This window comes from Nyctereutes procyonoides, unplaced genomic scaffold (assembly GCF_905146905.1).
Source record: "Nyctereutes procyonoides isolate TBG_1078 unplaced genomic scaffold, NYPRO_anot_genome, whole genome shotgun sequence".
NCBI classification, from domain to species: domain Eukaryota; kingdom Metazoa; phylum Chordata; class Mammalia; order Carnivora; family Canidae; genus Nyctereutes; species Nyctereutes procyonoides.
This window is the reverse complement of record NW_026575049.1, coordinates 44,237,260-44,256,756: the sequence shown is the minus strand read 5'-3', so window position 1 is coordinate 44,256,756 and position 19,497 is coordinate 44,237,260. Positions and strand designations below refer to the sequence as shown.

The 19,497-nt window shown below is 35.2% G+C and overlaps 1 protein-coding gene across 2 annotated transcripts in view; it reads left to right on the top strand.

Moving 5' to 3' along the window:
* EIF5B (eukaryotic translation initiation factor 5B) overlaps positions 1-19,497 on the top strand; it is a 90,262-nt gene that overhangs the window by 15,287 nt on the left and 55,478 nt on the right. For both annotated transcript variants that reach the window (XM_055327941.1, XM_055327940.1), the window contains exons 2-6: positions 13,504-13,629; positions 13,739-13,823; positions 14,406-15,075; positions 16,150-16,367; positions 16,783-16,933. In XM_055327941.1, the coding sequence (XP_055183916.1) occupies positions 13,504-13,629; positions 13,739-13,823; positions 14,406-15,075; positions 16,150-16,367; positions 16,783-16,933 (1,250 nt within the window). The remainder of the gene's footprint in view (positions 1-13,503; positions 13,630-13,738; positions 13,824-14,405; positions 15,076-16,149; positions 16,368-16,782; positions 16,934-19,497) is intronic.

Genomic DNA, 19,497 nt, shown 5'->3' with positions numbered 1-19,497 from the left:
AATAGCCTGTTTTTAAAGATTTATTTTAGAGAGAGAAAATGAGTGAGCATGAGCAAGAGGGACAAGGGAGAGAGAATCTCAGGCAGACTGTGCTGAGTGCAGAGTCCAGTGCCCGGCTTGATCTCACAACCTGAGATCATGACATGAGCCAAAACCAAGAGTCAGACACTTAACCGACTGAGCCACCCAGGAACCCCAAGAAATACCATGTAAAAGATTACTTCATAGTAAGATTATTTTAGTTATACATTATATCATGTTAATAGAAATTAAGGTGTTAGGAGATACAGGTTTATTTTTATTTTTCTTAACTTATAAAAATGGGATAAAAATGGGTAAATGATTTATATTTGGTTCTACATGCTTTTAACCATAAGTGTTTAAACTGATAAAAATGCACTCTGTAACTTCTCAGCTGTTTTTATAGTATTACTAGAAATTCAAATTAACACTTTTTTTTGAGGTGTAATTGACATAAAATTCACGAATTTTAAGGGTGCAGTTGATAAGTTTTGATAAATGTGTACAGTTCTGTATCCCTCACTGTAGTCATGATACAGGAATATTTCCATTAGCCCAAAAAGTTTCTTTATGACCCTTTGTAGGCAGTTATTTTTCCCCTACAACTGGCTTTTGGCCAGAAGTCACTGGAGTTTTTTGCTTTTGTATTGTTCTTGTTGTTGTTGTTCTCTTCTTATTTTTTGGGGGGGGGGGGTCACCATAGTTTTCCCTTTTCCAGAAATCCATAAAAGTAGAATTAGTATATAGCCTTTATTGGCTGGCAGAGTTTCACTTAATGTAATACTTCTGAGATTATCCATGTTGGTATATGTTACACTAATTCTTTTATTGTTAAATAGTAGTGCAGTATGTGGATAGATGACAATTTGTTTATAATTATCTGGTAGATATTTGCGTTGTTTGCAGCTTCTTGTGATTATGAATAAACCTGTGAATATTTAAGTACAAGTCTTTGTGTGGACATATGTTTTCATTTCTCTTAGGTAAATACCTAGGAGTGGGATTGCTGGGTCATATGGTAAGTGTGTATGTTTAACTTTAAAAAACTGCCAAACTGTCTCTTCCAAAGTGGCTGTGCCAATTTTGCATTCCCTCTAGGGATGTGTTCCAGTTGCTTCACATCCTCTCTCAATACTAGTATTATCAGTCTTTTTTTAGTCATCTTGTTGGCTGTGTAGTGGCATCTCATTGTGGCTTTAATTGACATTTTCTTACGTTGACCATCTTGTTATGTGCTTATTTGCCATTTTTGAATCTCATTTGGTTAACTGTTCAAATCATTCGTCCATTTAAAAAATTACATTGTTTCATATTGGCTTGTAGTTTTTTTTTTTTTTATGTGTTGCAGACAAATCCTATATCAGGTTTATGTATTGCAAAATTTTTTTCCTCAATTTGACTTGCCATTTTAATACTGTATTTTTTAAATGAAACTTTTAAGATAATTATAGATTCACACGTAGTTGTAAAAAGATAATACAGAGAGATCTTTATACCTTTTACCCAGTTTCCCCACCATGGTAACATCTTGCAAGACTATACAATACTGGAACTTGGATATTAACATTGATACAATTCACTGACCATATTCAAATTGCTCAGCTTCATTTGTGTTTAGTGCTATACAGTATTTTCACCTGTGTATTTGTGTATTCACTACCCTAGTCAAAATACAGAACCTCACTGTAGGAATCCCTCATGTTGTTCATGCGTGACTGTATTCATCTCCTTCCTATGTGCCTCCCCTTCCTTGCCCATCCCAACCTTTGGTAACCTCGAATCTGTTCTACATTTGTAAAATTTTTTCTTTTTAAAAGAAATTTTTAAAATGTTGTATAAATGGAATCTTGTATATACGTGACCTTTGGGGATTGGCTTCTTTCCAGTCAGCCTAATTCTTTTGTGATTTCATCCAAGTTGTTGCATGTACTGATAGTTTTTTACATTTTATTGCTTAATGGTATTCCATGGAATGGGGATGAGCCACAGTTTATTTAACCAGTCACTCATTAAAGGACATTTGAATTATTTTTTATTTTTGGCTATTGCAAATAAAACCACTACAAACATTTGTGTACAAGATTCTGCATGAGATAAGTTTTCATTGCTAAGGGATAAATGCACAAGAGTACAGTTGCTGGGTCATATGGTAAGTACATTTTTAGTTTTATAAGAACATTATAGACTATTTTTCAGAGTGGCTGTATACCAGTTTACATTTCCACCAGCAATGTGTGAATAATTCAGATCCTGTATATCCTCACCAACATTGGTTATTATCACTTTTTTGTCAAGAGGTGTGTAGTGATATCATTTTGTATTTCCCAAATGCCTGATGATGTGGAACATTTTTATTTGCCATATGTAAGTGCTCTTCAGTGAAATGTCTTTTCATGCCTTTGCCCATTTTCTAAATCACATTATTAGGTTTTTTACTGTTGAGTTTTATTTATGTATTCTAGATACCAGTCCTTTTCTAGAATGTGGCTCACAAATATTTTCTCCTTCTCTGTGGTTTGTTTTCTCATTCTCTTCAGATGGTCTCGTGCATAGCCAAAGTTTTATTTATTTTTATTTTTTATTTTTTTAAATATTTCATTTTTTAATTAGAGAGGAGCGAGCATGAGCAGGGGCGAGGAATAGAGGGAGAGGGAGAAGCAGATTCCTGCTCAGGAGAAAGCCTGATGTGGGGAACCCTGGGATCATCATGACCTGAGCTGAAGGCAGATGCTTAAGTGACTGAGCCACTGAGGCACCCTAAAGTTTTTGATTTTGATAAGGCCCCAAGTTTTTTTTTTTTTTTATGAGGTCCCAATTTATTTTGGATTGTACCTTTAATTTCAGGAAGTCTTAAAAACTGCTTAGTGCTGATCCCAAATGTTGTGTCGTCCCTGTCCCTATCTCACTTCCACCCCCACCCCCACCCTGCTAAATTATACTTTTTGTGTTTTACATTTAGGTCTGTTCTGTATCTTGAGTTCATTTTTGTATAAGTACTGAGATTAATTTTTTTTGTATGAATAGATGTCCATTTGCTCCAGCATCATTTGTTGAAAGGCTGTCATTCTCTCTTCATTTGCTTTCTGCACCTTTTTCAGTTGAGATTCCCTCTTCTGTTCTGTTGATACTTGTTTCTTTACGTCTGAAAAAGCACTGTCTTGGTTATTCTAGCTATAGATTTAGTCTCAAAATTTGCTAAAGTCATCTTTTATTTAGCCCTTTTCCAAAATGTTTTAGCAATTCTGGTTGTTTTAGTTTTCCATATAAATTTTATGGTAGTCTTGTGTATATTGGCAATGTCCCACAAATCTTGTTGAGATTTTTGTTGGAATTGCTAAAACTTGGATGTCATTTTTGGGCAGAACTGACATCTTGACATCTTTACTGTGTTGAGTCTCCTAGTTCATGAACTTGGTGTATCTCTTCATTTTAGTAAGATTGTCTTGAATTTCTTTTATTAACATTTTGTAGTTTTCAGCATACAAATTCTGTACATGCTTTCTTAGATTTACAGCAAAATATTTTCTGTGGAGTGTTTGTAAATGATTGTCATTTTTCCTTGGACCCTCTTATCTTTGAGAAGATGTCAACATATCACTATTCTGACCTTGATCGTTTGGCTGTATTTGTCAGGCTTTTCAGTTGTAAGTTACTCTTTTCTTCCTTTTTCCATACTGTACTCTTTGGAAGTAAACCACTGTATGTTGCTTATACTTAGGTGGGAAACTATCCATTTCCTTGATGATGGTATGACTTAGAATTCTTCTGCATCGGAGACTTGTCTCTCCACTTAATCATTTACCTCTTAATAGTATGGACTTGGGGATAATATTTTATACTTTGGCTTATAATCTAATACTATATTTGTTGCTCTAATTAAGAAATTAATTTTTTCCTCTTGTTGGCCATCTAGTGCTCTTTCACTTGGTTTCTACATTCCTTTGGTTACACACTCATTGTTTTTGGTAGGGTAGATAGGGAGGAGATGTTAATCACTTACCTTCTGGTATTACAAGATGCTCCATGCTCACCCAAAGCCTAGAATCAGCTATTTTGCATTGTCACCAGCAATTGATACTGCCAGTTTCTTGGATTTCAGTCATTCTGGTAGGTATGAAGTGCTCTTTGTTTTTTTTTTTTTATCTGTTTAATTTGCATTTCCTAATGACAAATGATGAGCATTTTATCTCTTTTTTTTTTTTTGCCACTTATGTATCTTTTTTGTCAAGTGACTATGAAGATCTTTATTCATATTTTAATTGGGTTCTTTTTTTTATTGTTTTAAGAATTTTTCCCCCCACATTTTGGATACAAGTACTTCAGCCAGTAGTGTTTTGCAAATACAGGCATACCTCAGATATTACAAATTCGATTCTAGACCACTGCAATAAACCAAGTCAAATCAGTTTTCTGGTTTCCTAGTGCATATGAAAATTATGTTTATAATATACTGTAGTCTAACTGTAGTCTATTGTGTGCAAAAAATAATTATGTCTAAAAGGATGTACATTAACATAAAAGTATTTTATTGCTAGAAAATGCTAAGCAGTTCATAATTGTTGGAGTAGGGTCTTGCCTCAGTGTTAATGACTGCTGATTGATCACACTGGTTGGTAGTTTCTGAAGTTGGGGTGGCTGTGGCAGTTTCTTAAAAGAGGACAGCAATAAACTTTATCAGTTGACTTTTTCATGAATATTTCTGTGGCGTGCGATGCTGTTTGATAGCATTTGTGTTTTTACTCACAGCAGAACTTCTTTGAAAATTGCAACAAATCCCATTGCTGCTTTATCAGTTAAGTTTATGTAATATTTTAAATCCATTGTCATTTCAACAGCCTTCACAGCATTTTCACCTAGAGTAAATTCCATCTCAAGAAATCATTTCTTTGCTCATCCATAAGCAGCAACTCCATCTGTTAAAATTTTACCATGAGATTGCATTTCAGTTATATCTTCAGGTTCCACTTCTAATTTTCTTGCTGTTTCCAACCACATCTACAGTTACTTCCTCCACTGAAGTCTTGAACCCCTCAAAATGACCCATGAGGGTTTGAATCAACTGACTTCCAAATTTTTGTTAATGTTGATATTTTTGATCCCTACACGTGAATCACGTGATACCTAGAATGGTGAATCCTTTCCAGAAGGTTTTCAATTTTCTGTGCTCAGATCCATCAGAGGAATCACTATCTATGGCAGCTATAGCCTAACAAAATATATTTCTTACATAATGAGACTTGGTAAACCAAAATTACTTTCATCCATGAGCTGCTATGAAAGTTGTATATGACATCTTCCATTGTGAGGCTGTTCTGTCAACACTTGAAAACCTGTTGTTCACTGTAGCCACTTTCAGTCATGGTTTGAGCTAGATCTCCTGGATGACTTGCCAGTTTCTACATCTTGCTTCTTCACCCTGTATCTCGATGTTATGGAAGATGGCTTCTTTCCTTCATCCTCATGAACCAAACCTCTCCTAGTTTCATACTTCTCTTTTGCAGTTTCCTCACTTCTCTGAGCCTTCATTGAATTGAAGAGAGTTAGGGCATTCTTGATTAGTCTTTGGCTTAAGGAAATGTGTGGCTGATGTGATCATCTATCTAGGCCACTAAAACTTTCTCCATAAGATAAGGTTGTTTCACTTTATTATTTGTGTGTTCACTGGAGAAGCACTTTTAATTTTCTTTAAGAGCTTATCCTTTGCATTCACAGTTAGGCTGGCTGGTTGGTAAAAGGGGCCTAATTTTCAGCCTGTCTCAGCTTTCAACATACTTTTTTCACTGAGCTTAATCATTTCCAGCTTTCGATTTAAAGTGAGAGGTGTATAACACTTCCTTGAACACCTAAGAGGCCAGTGTAGGGTTATCAGTTGGCTTAATTTCAATACTGATGCGTCTCAGAATAGGGAGTCCTGAGGAGAAGGAGATACATGGTGGAAATGGCTGGTTGATGGGACAGTCTGAACACACACAACATTTATTAAGTTTGCTGTCTTATGTGGGTGTGATTTGTGGTGTTTGAAAGCAATTACAATAGTGACATTAAAGATCACTGATCACAGATCACCATAACAAGTATAATAATGATGTAAATGTTTGTGACCTTTACCAAAATGTGACACAGAGGCACAATATGAGCAAGTGCTCTTGGAAAAATACCCCATGCAGGCTTGCCACAAATCTTTAGTTTGTAAACAGAGTCCATGAAGCACAATAAAGGAAGGTATGCCTGTGTTTTCTCTTTCTCTTACTGTGCAGTTTCTGTTTTCATTTTCTTATCAGTATTCTTCTCAGGAAAAGTTATCTTAAACCTCATTGCAAAACCCAAGGTCAACAGAATTTGCTTCTTTTTTTACTTCATTGTCTTGATAATAAGCTTTGTAGTAAGTCTTGAAATAGGGTAGAGTCCTCCAACTTTGTTTTGAAGTATTGTTTTGACTATTCAGAGTCTTTTGCTTTTCATTTAATGTGTCAAATCAGTTTGTTGATTTTTGCAAAGTGGTTGAATAGATCATGAGAGCAAGAATTGACAACTATATTATCTTCAGTTCATGATCATGGAATATCCTTCTGTTTAGGTCTTGATCTCTATTATTTGCTGAGTATTTTTATATGAATAGGTGTTGGTTTTATAAAATTTATAAAATTGGTTGGTTTTTATAAAATTTTGTGTGGCAGTATGATTATAGGTTTGTTTTTTTTCCCCCCCATAGCCTGTTGATGTGGTTGGTAGTACTGCTTTTATGTATATTAAATCCAACCTTACATTCCTGAATTCTGCTTCTTTGTGATATGTAGTCTTTTTTTTTTTATGTGGCTGGATTTGGTTTGATAGTATTTTGTTGAGAATATTTGTACATACCAATACTCATCTGTACCTTATGTCTTTGTCTAGTTTTGTTATCTGGATAATATTGACCTCAGTGTTCTCTTTTCCCTCCCACCTCCTCCCCCCTTCTCTTTTTCTCTGGGCAAAAAGAGTTTGTGAAGGATCGAAGTTAATTCTTTAATGTACCCTAGAATTCACCAGTGAAGCTATCTGGGCCTGGGCTTTTCTTAGTAGGAAACTTTTAGATTAATGATTCAGTTACTTGTTAAGGTTTATTCAGATTTTCTTTTTTCTTTTCTTTTCTTTTCTTTTTTTTACTTATTTATTCATGAGGCGCAGAGAGAGAGAGAGAGAGAGAGAGAGAGAGAGAGAGAGGCCGAGAGAGGCAGAGGGAGAAGCAGGCTCCATGCAGGAAGCCCAACGTGGGATTTGACCCCAGGTCCCTAGGATCACACCCCGGGCTGCAGGAGGTGCTAAACCGCTGTGCCACCGGGGCTGCCCTTATTCAGATTTTCTGCCCCCCCCCCTTTTTTTTAATTTATGATAGTCACAGAGAGAGAGAGAGAGAGAGAGAGAGAGAGAGAGAGGCAGAGACATAGACAGAGGGAGAAGCAGGCTCCATGCACTGGGAGCCCGACGTGGGACTTGATCCCGGGTCTCCAGGATCGCGCCCTGGGCCAAAGGCAGGCGCCAAACCGCTGTCCCACCCAGGGATCCCAGATTTTCTGCTTTTTTGAATCTATTTTAGTAGTTTGTCTAGGAATTGGTCCATTTAATCTTAAGTTATTGAATCTGTTGGCATATAGTAGTTCACAGTATTTCTTGTATTTAAATCTTGCATATCTGAAATAAATTCCAGTTGGTCGTAGTGTAAAATTCATTTTATACATTGTGGGTTTCAGTTTCCTAATTTTTTTGAGGGCTTTGACATCTTTGTTGTTCAGTGATATTTGTAGTTTTCCTTACCCTGTTTTTGGTTTTGGTATTGGGGTAAAGCCTTCCAGAATGAGTTAAGACTCTACTTTTATTTTTTTCAAGTGCTATAAATTCACCAGTAAAATTACTTGGGCCTAGAGCTTTCTTTTGGAAGGTTACAAATTAGTGACTCAACTTGTTTATTAGATACAGGCCTTTAAGGATGAAAAAGGGGATGGTATTATAGCCACACATCAAAAGGATTAAAAAAAGGTACTTTGAATAACTCTATACACATGACTTTGATAACTGATGAAATAGATTAACTTCTCAAACTATTGAAACTCACCAAAATGAAATAGACAATTTGTTGTTGTTGTTGTTGTTGTTTTAAACATTGTATTTATTCATGAGAGACAGAGAGAGGCAGAGAAACAGGCAGAGGGAGAAGCAGGCTCCATGAGGGAGCCTGATGTAGGACTCGATCCTGGACTCCAGGATCACGCCCTGGGTGGAAGGCAGGCGCTAAACTGAGCCACCCAGGTGTCCCGAAATAGACAATTTGAAGAGCCTTATGCATTTTAAGGAAGTTGAATACATAATTTAAAATGTTCTGAGAAACATATCTCCAGAGTGTGGCTGTTTTACTGAGATTTCTACCAAATGTTTAAAGAATTAATATCAATTCTATACAATCATTTCTGGAAAATGGGAGAAGAGACCCTTCCAAGATCTTTTTATGAAACTAGTATTACCCTGATATAAAAGCCAGTCAGAAGTGGTATGCACAAAAAGAAAACTACAAGCTGATATCCTTATACATCTAGATCGCAAAAGTTGCTAGTGATATTATATTAACAAATAGAATTGAGTATAAATATATCTTGGCATTATATAAAAAGAAATACCATGAACAAGTGAATTCAGGTGATGCAAGACTGGTTCATTATTCAGAAACCAATCAACGTAAACATGCCCCATTGACAGGTTAAAGAAAAAAAATTATTTATGATTATACTAATTGATCCAGAAAACTTTAAGAAATTCTTTTGTTTTTGATACAGAAAGTTTTAGCCAAAATATATCACCCATTCATAATAAACTCAGAAAACTAGAAATGGAGGGAAACCTTTTTTGTATTGAAAAAGAATATGAAAAACCTGTAGCTCACATATTTAGAGGTGAAAAACTTGTTTTTCTCTGAGATTGGGAACAAGGCAAGGATGTTTGCTTTCACCACTGTCAACATAGCACTAGTTCTAGTCAGTGCAATAAAGAAAGAAAAATAAAAAGTGCAGATCAGAAAGGATTAAAACTGTTCTTATATGCAAATGAATGATGTTTCTAGAAAAATCTCAATCCATTTTAAAACTCTTAGAACTAATATGTGAGTTCAGCAAGGTTGCAGTATACCAGATCAACATAAGGATCTAATCATATTTTTACACATTCGTAATGTGTACGTAGAAATTGAATTTTAAAATTTCCCGTTATTTAAAAAAATACTAGATTTGTGAAAATGTTAAAACACTGATGAAAGAAATCAGTGATCTAAATTAATGGAGAAACCTATTGTCTTCCACTGTATGAACTTAACTAATGAAGATGTTCTCTTCAGATCTCTGTATATAGTTAACACAGTTTCTATTAAAATTTTAGCAAGATTGTGTGTATATATATATACACACACACAAGATTATTCTAAAATATATTTGAAAAGTTAAAGTTGAAAATAGATAAAACACAATTCTTACAGTGAATAATAAAGGGAGGGAATCATTCCACCTGATTTCAAAACTTGCTGTGTAGTTCCATTAATCATGACTGTTAATGTCAGAGGGAGAGAGACACATAGATCAGTAGAGCAGAATAAAGAGCTCAGGAATAGCCCTGTACAAATACAGCTAAGCGATTTTTGACCAAAGTGCAAAAGCAGTTCAGTATAGGATGGATAATTTAAAATGTTGCTGGAATAACTTGAGTACCCATAGGTACTAGATTAAAATGGATCCTAGATTTAAATATAAAACATTAAGGTACACAACTTTTTGAAGATAACAGGTTTTATTTTTAAGACCTAGGGCATAGTGAAACATTCTTAGTTATGACACCAAAAGCATGATTCATAAAGGGAATTTTGTTAAAGGATGTCTCATGAAAATTAAAATTTTTTTGCTTTGATAAAAATTTTACCCTGTTGAAAGATGAGCTACATGGAAGAAAATATATATAAACCATATTTAACCAATGACTCAGAACGTAAAAAGAGTTCTCAAAACTCAACATTAAATCAGCCCAAGTCCAATTACAAAATAGGCAAAAGATATGAACAGACAATTCATTGACTAGTATGTATAAATGATAACACATGATGAGATGTTTAATTACCCTAGCCTTTAAGGAAATGCAACTGAAAACTATGAGGAAGTACACCATATAATCTATTAGAGTATCTTAAAGGAATAGTAGCCATAATATCAAATACTGATTGGGATGTTCAAAAAGAATGGAAATCTCCACACGGTGCTGATGTGAATATTAAATGATAAACCCACTTTAGAAAATACTTTGTTTCTTAAAAATCTACACATAACTTTTTAATAACTTTATTTTTTAAGGCCACTAAGTTGTAACATTTTTATCATCTTGGTGGAGGAATGTGGCCTGTGAAAGCATGAGTACAGTAGGAAATTGCCTTTTATTTCTGTGAAACAGTGGTAAATTTAGAGTGAAGAATTGAGGGCTGTCACAGGAAACAATAGAAATGTTACAGCTTTGTTAAGGGGGAAAATAAGTGGTTTGCAGAAAGACATACCTACAGAAAAATGCTTTTACAGAATTCTTAAAGGTTTTAAAGCTTTTATTATCAACATGACTGGATTTTAGATTTGACTAAGTTTATTGAAATCTTAAAGCTGTAGTTTGTAGTGGGTGGATATAGGAGTATCACTGAAAATGTAGGTATACAGTTTCAACTTACATCACTGATATGATACGTATGTCACTTTCATGTCCAGTCATTGTAGTATGGTTGACTTTTTAGGACCTCTTCCTGACTGGGGCAGAAAGTTCAGTACATATTGAAGGAACACTTTAGAAACCATCGTGGTTAAGACTTAAGTTGTGTTGTGTATCACTGATGTATTTTGTAGCTGTTTGAATTTTTCAAACAATTTCAGAAACTTGATATATCCCCCCTTTTTAAAATTATTTATTTATTTATTCATGAGAGAGAGGGGGGGTCAGAGACCTAGGGAGAGGGAGATTCTCCCTGTGGGGAACCCGATGCAGGACTCAATCCCAGGACCCCAAGATCACGACCTGAGCCGAAGGCAGACACTCAACCGCTGAGCCACCTAGGTGCCCTCATGATTTCCCATTTTTTTTTATAGTCCCCCCACCCCCAGGCCGGCTGGCCGGCCCCCCCTGATTTCCCATTTTTAAGGAAGGTAGTACAATTCTGGTGTCAGACTTGTGCTTGAGTTCTTGGTTTGCTATTTTCTAGCCTTGTGTAAGTTCTAGCATCTTTAAGCTTAACTTCATAAAGTTGGGAGTAAATGATATATAGTATATCTAGCAGTTGATCAGCACAATGCTTTAGTATACGATAAGCACTCAAAAACTGTCAGTCTTTCGTTACTAGGCAGAGGAAGCCTTTCAGACTCAACAGCATACAAAGGTAGTCCTATATACTGTTACTCTGGAGATGTTTGTTTCAGTAATATTTGTCATAAAGCTAAATTATACCAAGTAAATGCTCTGGAAATATAGCTTAGTCACAGGCTATTCTGATAAGATGAATGTAGTTCAGCTGAGATCCGGCAAATTTTTGGAGGTGAGGTGTCAAGTTTTAGTCATTAACCATCTTCCCATCTCACCCTATTTTTAGAAGGTTTTATGGTATGAAATACTGACAGAAATGCCTTTGAGATACTGCTGGTTGATGTTTGGCCAGGCTTAAGTTTCTGTTACTTAATGAGACCTAAGGATGGTTCTTGATTTTTTTTTTTCTTCTGTATACAGTCCATCCAGTTGGTCGCTTACATGCTGATTGATTCCCTCAATAGGTATCTTACATCATCTTGCCTGCTACTGCTGCAGGTCTGGTGTTCATTATTTCTCATTATAATTAACTATAAAAGCTCCCTAACTGGTCTTCCTGCTTCCTGTCTAGTTGGGATTCTACCTCATACTAGAAGTAGCTTTCTAAAATGCAAATTTGGTTATGTAAGCAGAGTTAAGAGCTCTTACTGTGGAATCAGAACTTCTGGGTTCAGATCTCATCTCTGCCTTGATCCTGGGTGAATTCTCTGTGCGTTGGTTTTTATATTTATTAAAAAAGAATAACTTTATATTGGGCCCATTATTATCTGGGAAGATTGCTAAATATAACTTGTCTAGTTCCCACCCTTTTACTGTATCTCTTGATCTTGGGTCAAGAAATATATAACTTATGAGAAACATTTCAGTTGGTTCAGATACTCTTTAATGAATCTTCTTAAGACCTCATGCACTTTGTCTTTAGGTTTTTGTACTTCTTGTGTCTGATACGCACATCTGCTTTGTCCAGCCAACTCTTGTTACTCTTTCAGTACTTGGTTCTAGGCCTGTCCTCTGCCAGGAAATGTCTGACTTTCTGATTGTGGATTTCATGCTTCAGGAAGATGACTTCCAATGCAGCAGTTCAGTGTTATGTAATCTTCCTCAAACACATTGTCTAAAATATAGGACAAAAGAGAATATATTTCAGTCTGGACAACTATTATGAAAGCATAAATTCCTTCACTTGGCATTTGGCATTTTGCAATTCCTGGTTTATTGATGTGCTATCTGTCTCTTCCAAGATCCTTGAAAGTAAATTTTATATCCTCAATGTCTTACTAATCTTAAATTATAATTATTAATAGAGCTAAAACTTATTCTTAAGAAATTTTCTTTGCTGAAATGAAGCACTTTTATAATAAGGTGTGCAAAAGTAGGGGGTCATGTTGCATGAAGTCTTTGTTTTCTTATTGTATCATTTATTTGGATTCAACTACCTTTCATATTTGTAGGTCTCAGGCTGACTGACCTCCTTAGTTTTTTGTAGTTTTTAATGGAAACTTAGTTTGATTTATTCCAATATTTGTAGGTGAGGACATTGTGGGACAGAACCAGAAATGAAACCAGGAATGTAAAAGATTGTGAGCAGATTTGGTTCTGGGTTTTTGGATGTTACATGTTTTATTTAGTAAACCATTCCTAATTCATTTAGATTAGATGTATGGTCACATTTTGCCCAAGGCATTCAGACTTTGTGCATCTTAGTTTTTTTGTTTGTAAAATGAGATAATAGACTAGATGGTCTCTAAAGTTCTTTCCAGCACTAAAATTTCTACTATTCCAAGTAAAAATGAATAGCTGTTCAAATAGTTAGGTGTTGCTATTGGTAAAGTAAAAAGACACATTTTATCTTTTAAGCTCTCTATTTTATAAATAATTCGTTTCAGGCACACATTAAAAAAATTTGGTATCAACCAAAGTTGATTTCCTTCTCTTGTTACCTAGATTTACTTGGAGCTATTTATTATAGTTCTGAGTGTAACCATATTGAAACAGATGCAGGGAGGCTTATTGATAAGTAGATACTACTCAAATGTTGCTTGAAAGAACTTGCTGAGTGATTTAAAAGTTCACTGTTAACGTGATAGATTATTTTGCTCTCGAGTAACATTTTGGTCTTTTTTGTTTTCATTTAAGTGCCAAGGATGACATTGATCTTGATGCCTTGGCTGCAGAAATAGAAGGAGCTGGTGCTGCCAAGGAACAGGAACCTCAAAAATCAAAGGGGAAAAAGAAAAAGGAGAAAAAAAGGCAAGACTTTGAGTAAGTATATATTTCAAAGTTTCAAGACTTTGATTTTTATTAGCTTTGGTACTAGATTGACTTATTAAACTAAGTCTGTGCCTCAAAATATATTTTAATCATTTTCTAGTGAAGATGATATCCTGAAAGAACTGGAAGAATTGTCTTGGGAAGCTCAAGGCATCAAAGCTGACAGAGAAAGTGCTGCAGTAAAGGTGAAAAACAGACCATTGTTACCTATTCTGTGTGCTAGTGCCAGTTTTAGGGAGCTGTTTTTGAGCTTTTGAGCAGTGTGAATATGTTAGTTAAAGGTTTCTATAAATTCTGATGCCAAAGAGGGAAAACAATTTTTAGGGAAGAAATAATGTGTTTTAAAACCTTTCACAGATACAATATTTGGAGATAGAACATTTCCCATATCCAGTAGTCTTTATTTTCATTCTTTGAATTTGGATAGCTTCAAAGTAAGGGGAAAGTGATAGGCATATTTTTTTTTCTTTTAATTTCCTCATAGGTTTTGTATGCCATTTGAAGAAGGTAGTAAATGCAGAGTCATGAGTCTTGCTTCATAGCACCTGGATTCTGAAATTTACAGTGAATATGAAATGTGCCTGAGGCCTAGGCTAGCTTCTGGTGCTTAGTCTGGGCAAGTTTTATATTCTTATAAAAAGGACCTTATTTTGAAGTTATTCTGAGGATATTTTCTATGTGTACTTAGTAAAGTACATGATTGAGGAGTCTCAGTTATCTTAAAAAAATAAAATATGACATAATTTTTAACAATGGAATTTTTTTAGCCAACAGAAAATAATGAAGAAGAGTCCACCTCAAAACAAGATAAAAAAAAGAAAGGACAAAAAGGCAAAAAACAAAGTTTTGATGATAATGATAGTGAAGAATGGGAAGATAAAGATTCAAAATCAAAAAAGACTGCAAAGTCAAAAGTGGAAATGTACTCTGGGAGTGATGATGATGATGATTTTAATAAACTTTCTAAAAAAGCTAAAGGGAAAGTGCAGAAATCAAATAAAAGGGGGGATGGGTCAGAAGAAGATGAGGATAACAGTAAAAGAGTTAAAGAGCGTTCCCGAGTAAATTCTTCAGGTGAAAGTGGTGATGAATCAGATGAATTTTTACAGTCCAGAAAAGGACAGAAAAAAAATCAAAAAAATAAACCAGGTCCTAATGTGGAGAGTGGGAATGAAGATGATGATTCCTCCTTCAAAATTAAGACGGTGGCCCAAAAGAAGGCAGAAAAGAAAGAGCGTGAAAGAAAAAAGAGAGATGAAGAAAAAGCAAAACTACGGAAGCTGAAAGAAAAAGAAGAGCTAGAGACTGGGAAAAAGGATCAGAGTAAACAATCTCAAAAGAAATCAGAAGAAGAAGCTGTAAAATCCAAAGTGACTCTTGATATCGGAGCAGTCCCTGCCTCTGAAGAGAAAGGAGAGACTCCCACAGCTGCTGAAGGTTGGTAATATTATCGAGGAAAGGGCTGAAGGCCTGAGTTTTACCCCAGACTATGAATCCAAGTCATGTTGGTTTCTTTCCTTGGCTGTAAAGAGATTTAAATTTTAAGAAGAGGACTTTTAAAAATTACATCTAAGTACTTTTGACTTTCATTGTTAAACATTTAAATAGCATAAAATATCTTCAAATGGTTTGTGTACATTAGGATTTTTATAGAATTTCACTGTGAAAACAATTTTGTTGATGATAAGGACTGGACGTTGCTTAATTATAAATTTATTCCTTTTGATATATCTGTCAAATAATTACTTTCCTATTAAAATTTTTTTCTTATTTTTGCAAATTCTTTCCTGATTTTAAATACCCATTTTGATTTAGGAAATAGAAGTGTTAAAATTAGTTAACATTTTTAAACCAACAGTGAGAAGTTTTCGTGCCAGAACCAATTAACAAAAAAAAGCTTTCTAGCTAAAATTCTCCTCCTGAGCCTCAGAAGGAGTATAAAGACCAAATGATTCACACGAAGTTTTCTTTCTTTTTTTTCTTTCTTTTCTTTTTTTTTTTTTAATTGACCTATCTTTTTTAACCAAATTTTTATTATCTGGACATCTTTGAGGAGTAACACCACAAAAGTAGCATAAAATTTAATGCTGTAGAGCTCTTAGAATATAATTATATATTTTATTTTGTCCTCCTAATATCCCCTTAAGGTAGTCATCATTCCTATCCCCATCCTAGAGAGGAAAAATTAGCTACAGAATTTGGGCAGGAATTCAGGTATACCATGGATTAAGAGATACATTACATATAGACTATATCTTCTTCCTGCTGTAAGGATCCTCCTGTTTTTTGGATCCCCCAGGACCATTTAAAGTAACACCAGCTTGTGGGCTTCTAAAGGAGGCAACTGCGCAGTTCTGAGCTATTCTGGGTACCCCTTGATACAGCTACCGATCTTACCTTGTTGCTGGCATCAGCCTTAGGCCAATATGGTCCTTGAATTCTGGGGTATGCTTATCACTGCTTCAGGAAACAACTTTTTAAAAAACACTTTGCCTCTGTTCTTTTTTGAAGATGACAATGAAGGAGACAAAAAGAAAAAAGATAAGAAGAAAAAGAAAGGAGAAAAGGAAGAAAAAGAGAAAGAGAAGAAAAAAGGACCTAGCAAAGCAACAGTAAAAGCTATGCAAGAAGCTCTGGCTAAGCTTAAAGAAGAAGAAGAACGGCAGAAGAGAGAAGAGGAGGAACGCATAAAACGACTTGAAGAGTTAGAAGCCAAGCGTAAAGAAGAGGTATGTTTTCATGAAGTTTAACTTAGAAGTGTTTAATTTAAAAGTCTGCTCTGTAAGATACCTTATTCTAATATCTAATACTATTTTGATATTCTGTATCTAATTCTAAAAATGTCATAGTTATATAGTAATTATGTTAGTATTCTGATATAAACAAAGTGAAGCAATACAAAAAAATCCTACCTTTATTTCCTCAGATGCAGAAATTGGTTATGTATCCTTGCCAATACCTAGTCTACTTTCATGTGATATTAATAATTATTATGTACAACTGTTAAAGTATTTTCTTTTGGGTATTCCAATGTAATACTTTGCGTGTATCTTCAGAGCTTTACATTTGAGTGTGCGTTCTTTACATTTAAATTTCATAATTTTGCCAATACAATTTTTATCTTATTTATGTACTCTAATGCAGGAAAGACTAGAACAAGAAAAGAGAGAAAGGAAAAAGCAAAAAGAGAAAGAAAGAAAAGAACGCTTAAAAAAAGAAGGGAAACTTTTAACTAAATCCCAGAGAGAAGCCAGAGCCAGAGCTGAAGCTACCCTTAAACTTCTACAAGCTCAGGGTAAGTAGTAAGTTAATTTTTAATTAACTGAACAGTATGGAAGCTTCTGTCATACAGTTAATAGACTGTAATGACTGAAAGGAGAACTGAATTAAGTCAGAAAATTCCTATGAAAGTGCTGTGGAAAAAGTAAAATACAAATGTAAAGAATAGGGTCACCTGGCTGACTCAGTTGGTAGTACATGTAACTCTTGGTTTCAGGGTCATGAGTTCAAGTCCCATGCTGGGTGTAGGGCTTACTTTAAAAAAAAAAATATGTAAGATAATTACATTATTCTGGGGAATGACTTCTATGTAATGATGGAAAATTTATGTGTAAATGATAGTATGTCTATATAAGTTTTTTTGTCCCCCAAAATAAAAATAGAGAATATGGTAAAATGAAACCCAAGTACCTGTCACTCAGTTTCAACAATTGCCAACATTTATGGGTTTTTTTTGTTTGTTTGTTTGTTTTCAAAGAATTTATTTATTTATTCATTCATTCATTCATTCATTCATTCATGAGAGACAGAGAGAGAGAGAGATGGGCAGAGACACAGGCAGAGAGAGAGAGAAGCAGGCTCCACGTAGGGAGCCTGACATGGGACTCTATCCCAGGTCTCCAGGATCAGGCCCTGGGCCGAAGGTGGCACTAAACCACTGAGCCACCAGGGCTGCCCCATTTATGGTTTTTGTTTGGTCTCTCTCAATTCACACCATTTTTTTTTTCCTGGAGTATTTTAAAGTGAATTCTAAACACCATAGTGTTTTTCTTGTATTTTCCTTTAGTATATATCTTTGACAAGGATTTTTTTTAACGTTAAGTAGAATTCATATTATTACATAGAACAAAATTAATTCCTTGACAGCATCTAATTTTCTATGTTTTGCCCCTTATCTCCAGAATGTTTTTAATAATTGATTTGTTCAAATCAGGATCCAGATTACATCCACCCCATTGCATTTGGTTGATACGTCTGTCTCTCACTGATACCACTACCCATCCTTGTTTTTAGCAGGCCATTTGTTAGTCGCAGATACTGGATTATTCTTTAGAATTTCTCGTATTTTGGATTTATCTAATGGCATTCTCCTGTTGTTGACTGATACACTTCTCTGTCCCTTATAATCTCTTAGGTCTAGCAACCTAGCCTTTTTCGAATGGTATTATGTACTTCTTTTGCCTCATGTCAGTAGGCATGCAATCTGTTTGTCTCACTTCTAGTGAGGTCAAGACTGATCATTGGGTTTAGGTATTGGCAGCTTTGTCCATTATATAAGTATTGCACTGACTTCTCTAATAATAATTTAGTATCTAGCCTAATAATTTAATATCCACCTGGTGATCATTGCCTATATCCAGTATTTCCCTGAGAATTGCAGAGTTGTGATAGTCATTCCTTCTGAATTTATTAGCTACAATCTTCCCTTTTTTTTTTAGATTTTATTTATTTATTCGAGAGAGAGAGAGAGAGGCAGAGACACAGGCAGAGGGAGAAGCAGGCTCCAAGCAGGGAGCTTGACACGGGACTTGTCCCGGGTCTCCAGGATCACGCCCTGGGCTGAAGGCGGTGCTAAAACGCTGAGCCACCCAGGCTGCCCTACAATCTTCCTTTTAAAGAAAAGCGTTCCCTGAAAGGTAGTTCATGCAGGAAAGCCAGAATAACTGCTTAACTCTTTTCCTTTATTAATTTTCAGAATAGTAAATTCGTGTCTTAGCAGCTTCCAAAGGTGATCAAGAGTGTAATTTTGTTTTTTAGATGTGTATCAGTTTCTTTTAGTGGGGTTTTAGATAATCTGTTTATATCTCATGAAGTTATGTTTTTTATATTCATATTGTCCCATCTTTGGCCAGCAGGGGACTAGTGGGCTCATTCAGGTTGGTCCCTGTGAGTTTTTCCACAAGACCACAGTATTCTTTGACCTCTTTCTCTCTTTCTTTCTTTTTATTTTTTTTTTAAATTTATTTATTTATTCATGACAGACACAGAGAGAGAGGCAAAGACACTGGAAGAGGGAGGAGAAGCAGGCTCCATGCAGAGAGCCCGATGTGGGACTTGATCCTGGTACCCCAGAATCACACCCTGAGCCAAAAGGCAGACACTCCACCATAGAGCCTATGCTATAATTACAGTAATAGGTCCTATATATTGTGTATTTATTATGTAACTGATGCTGTCATAAACCTTTAATGTTGTCTATTTCCTCATAAAAAAAATTTTTTTTAAAGATTTGATTTATTTATTCATGAGAGCCACAGAGAGAAAGAGAATGGGAGAGACATAGGCAGAGAGAGAAGCAGGCTCCCCAAAAGGAGTCTGATGCGGAACTTGAGCCTGGATCCCAGGGATCCACCCTGAGCCAAAGGCAGATGCTCAACCGCTGAGCCACCCAGGCATCCCTCCTCATAAAAATATTATAGATATTTTCATTCTCATGATATAAATGAAGAAATGAAAACTCCTCTGAGTTGTAACAGTTTGCCCAAAATTGTGGAGCTGTGATTTAAACTGATCTGTGTTATTACCTCTTAACTATACATTGTATGTTCAGCTGAGAGTAGTAAATATAGAGAAACACAG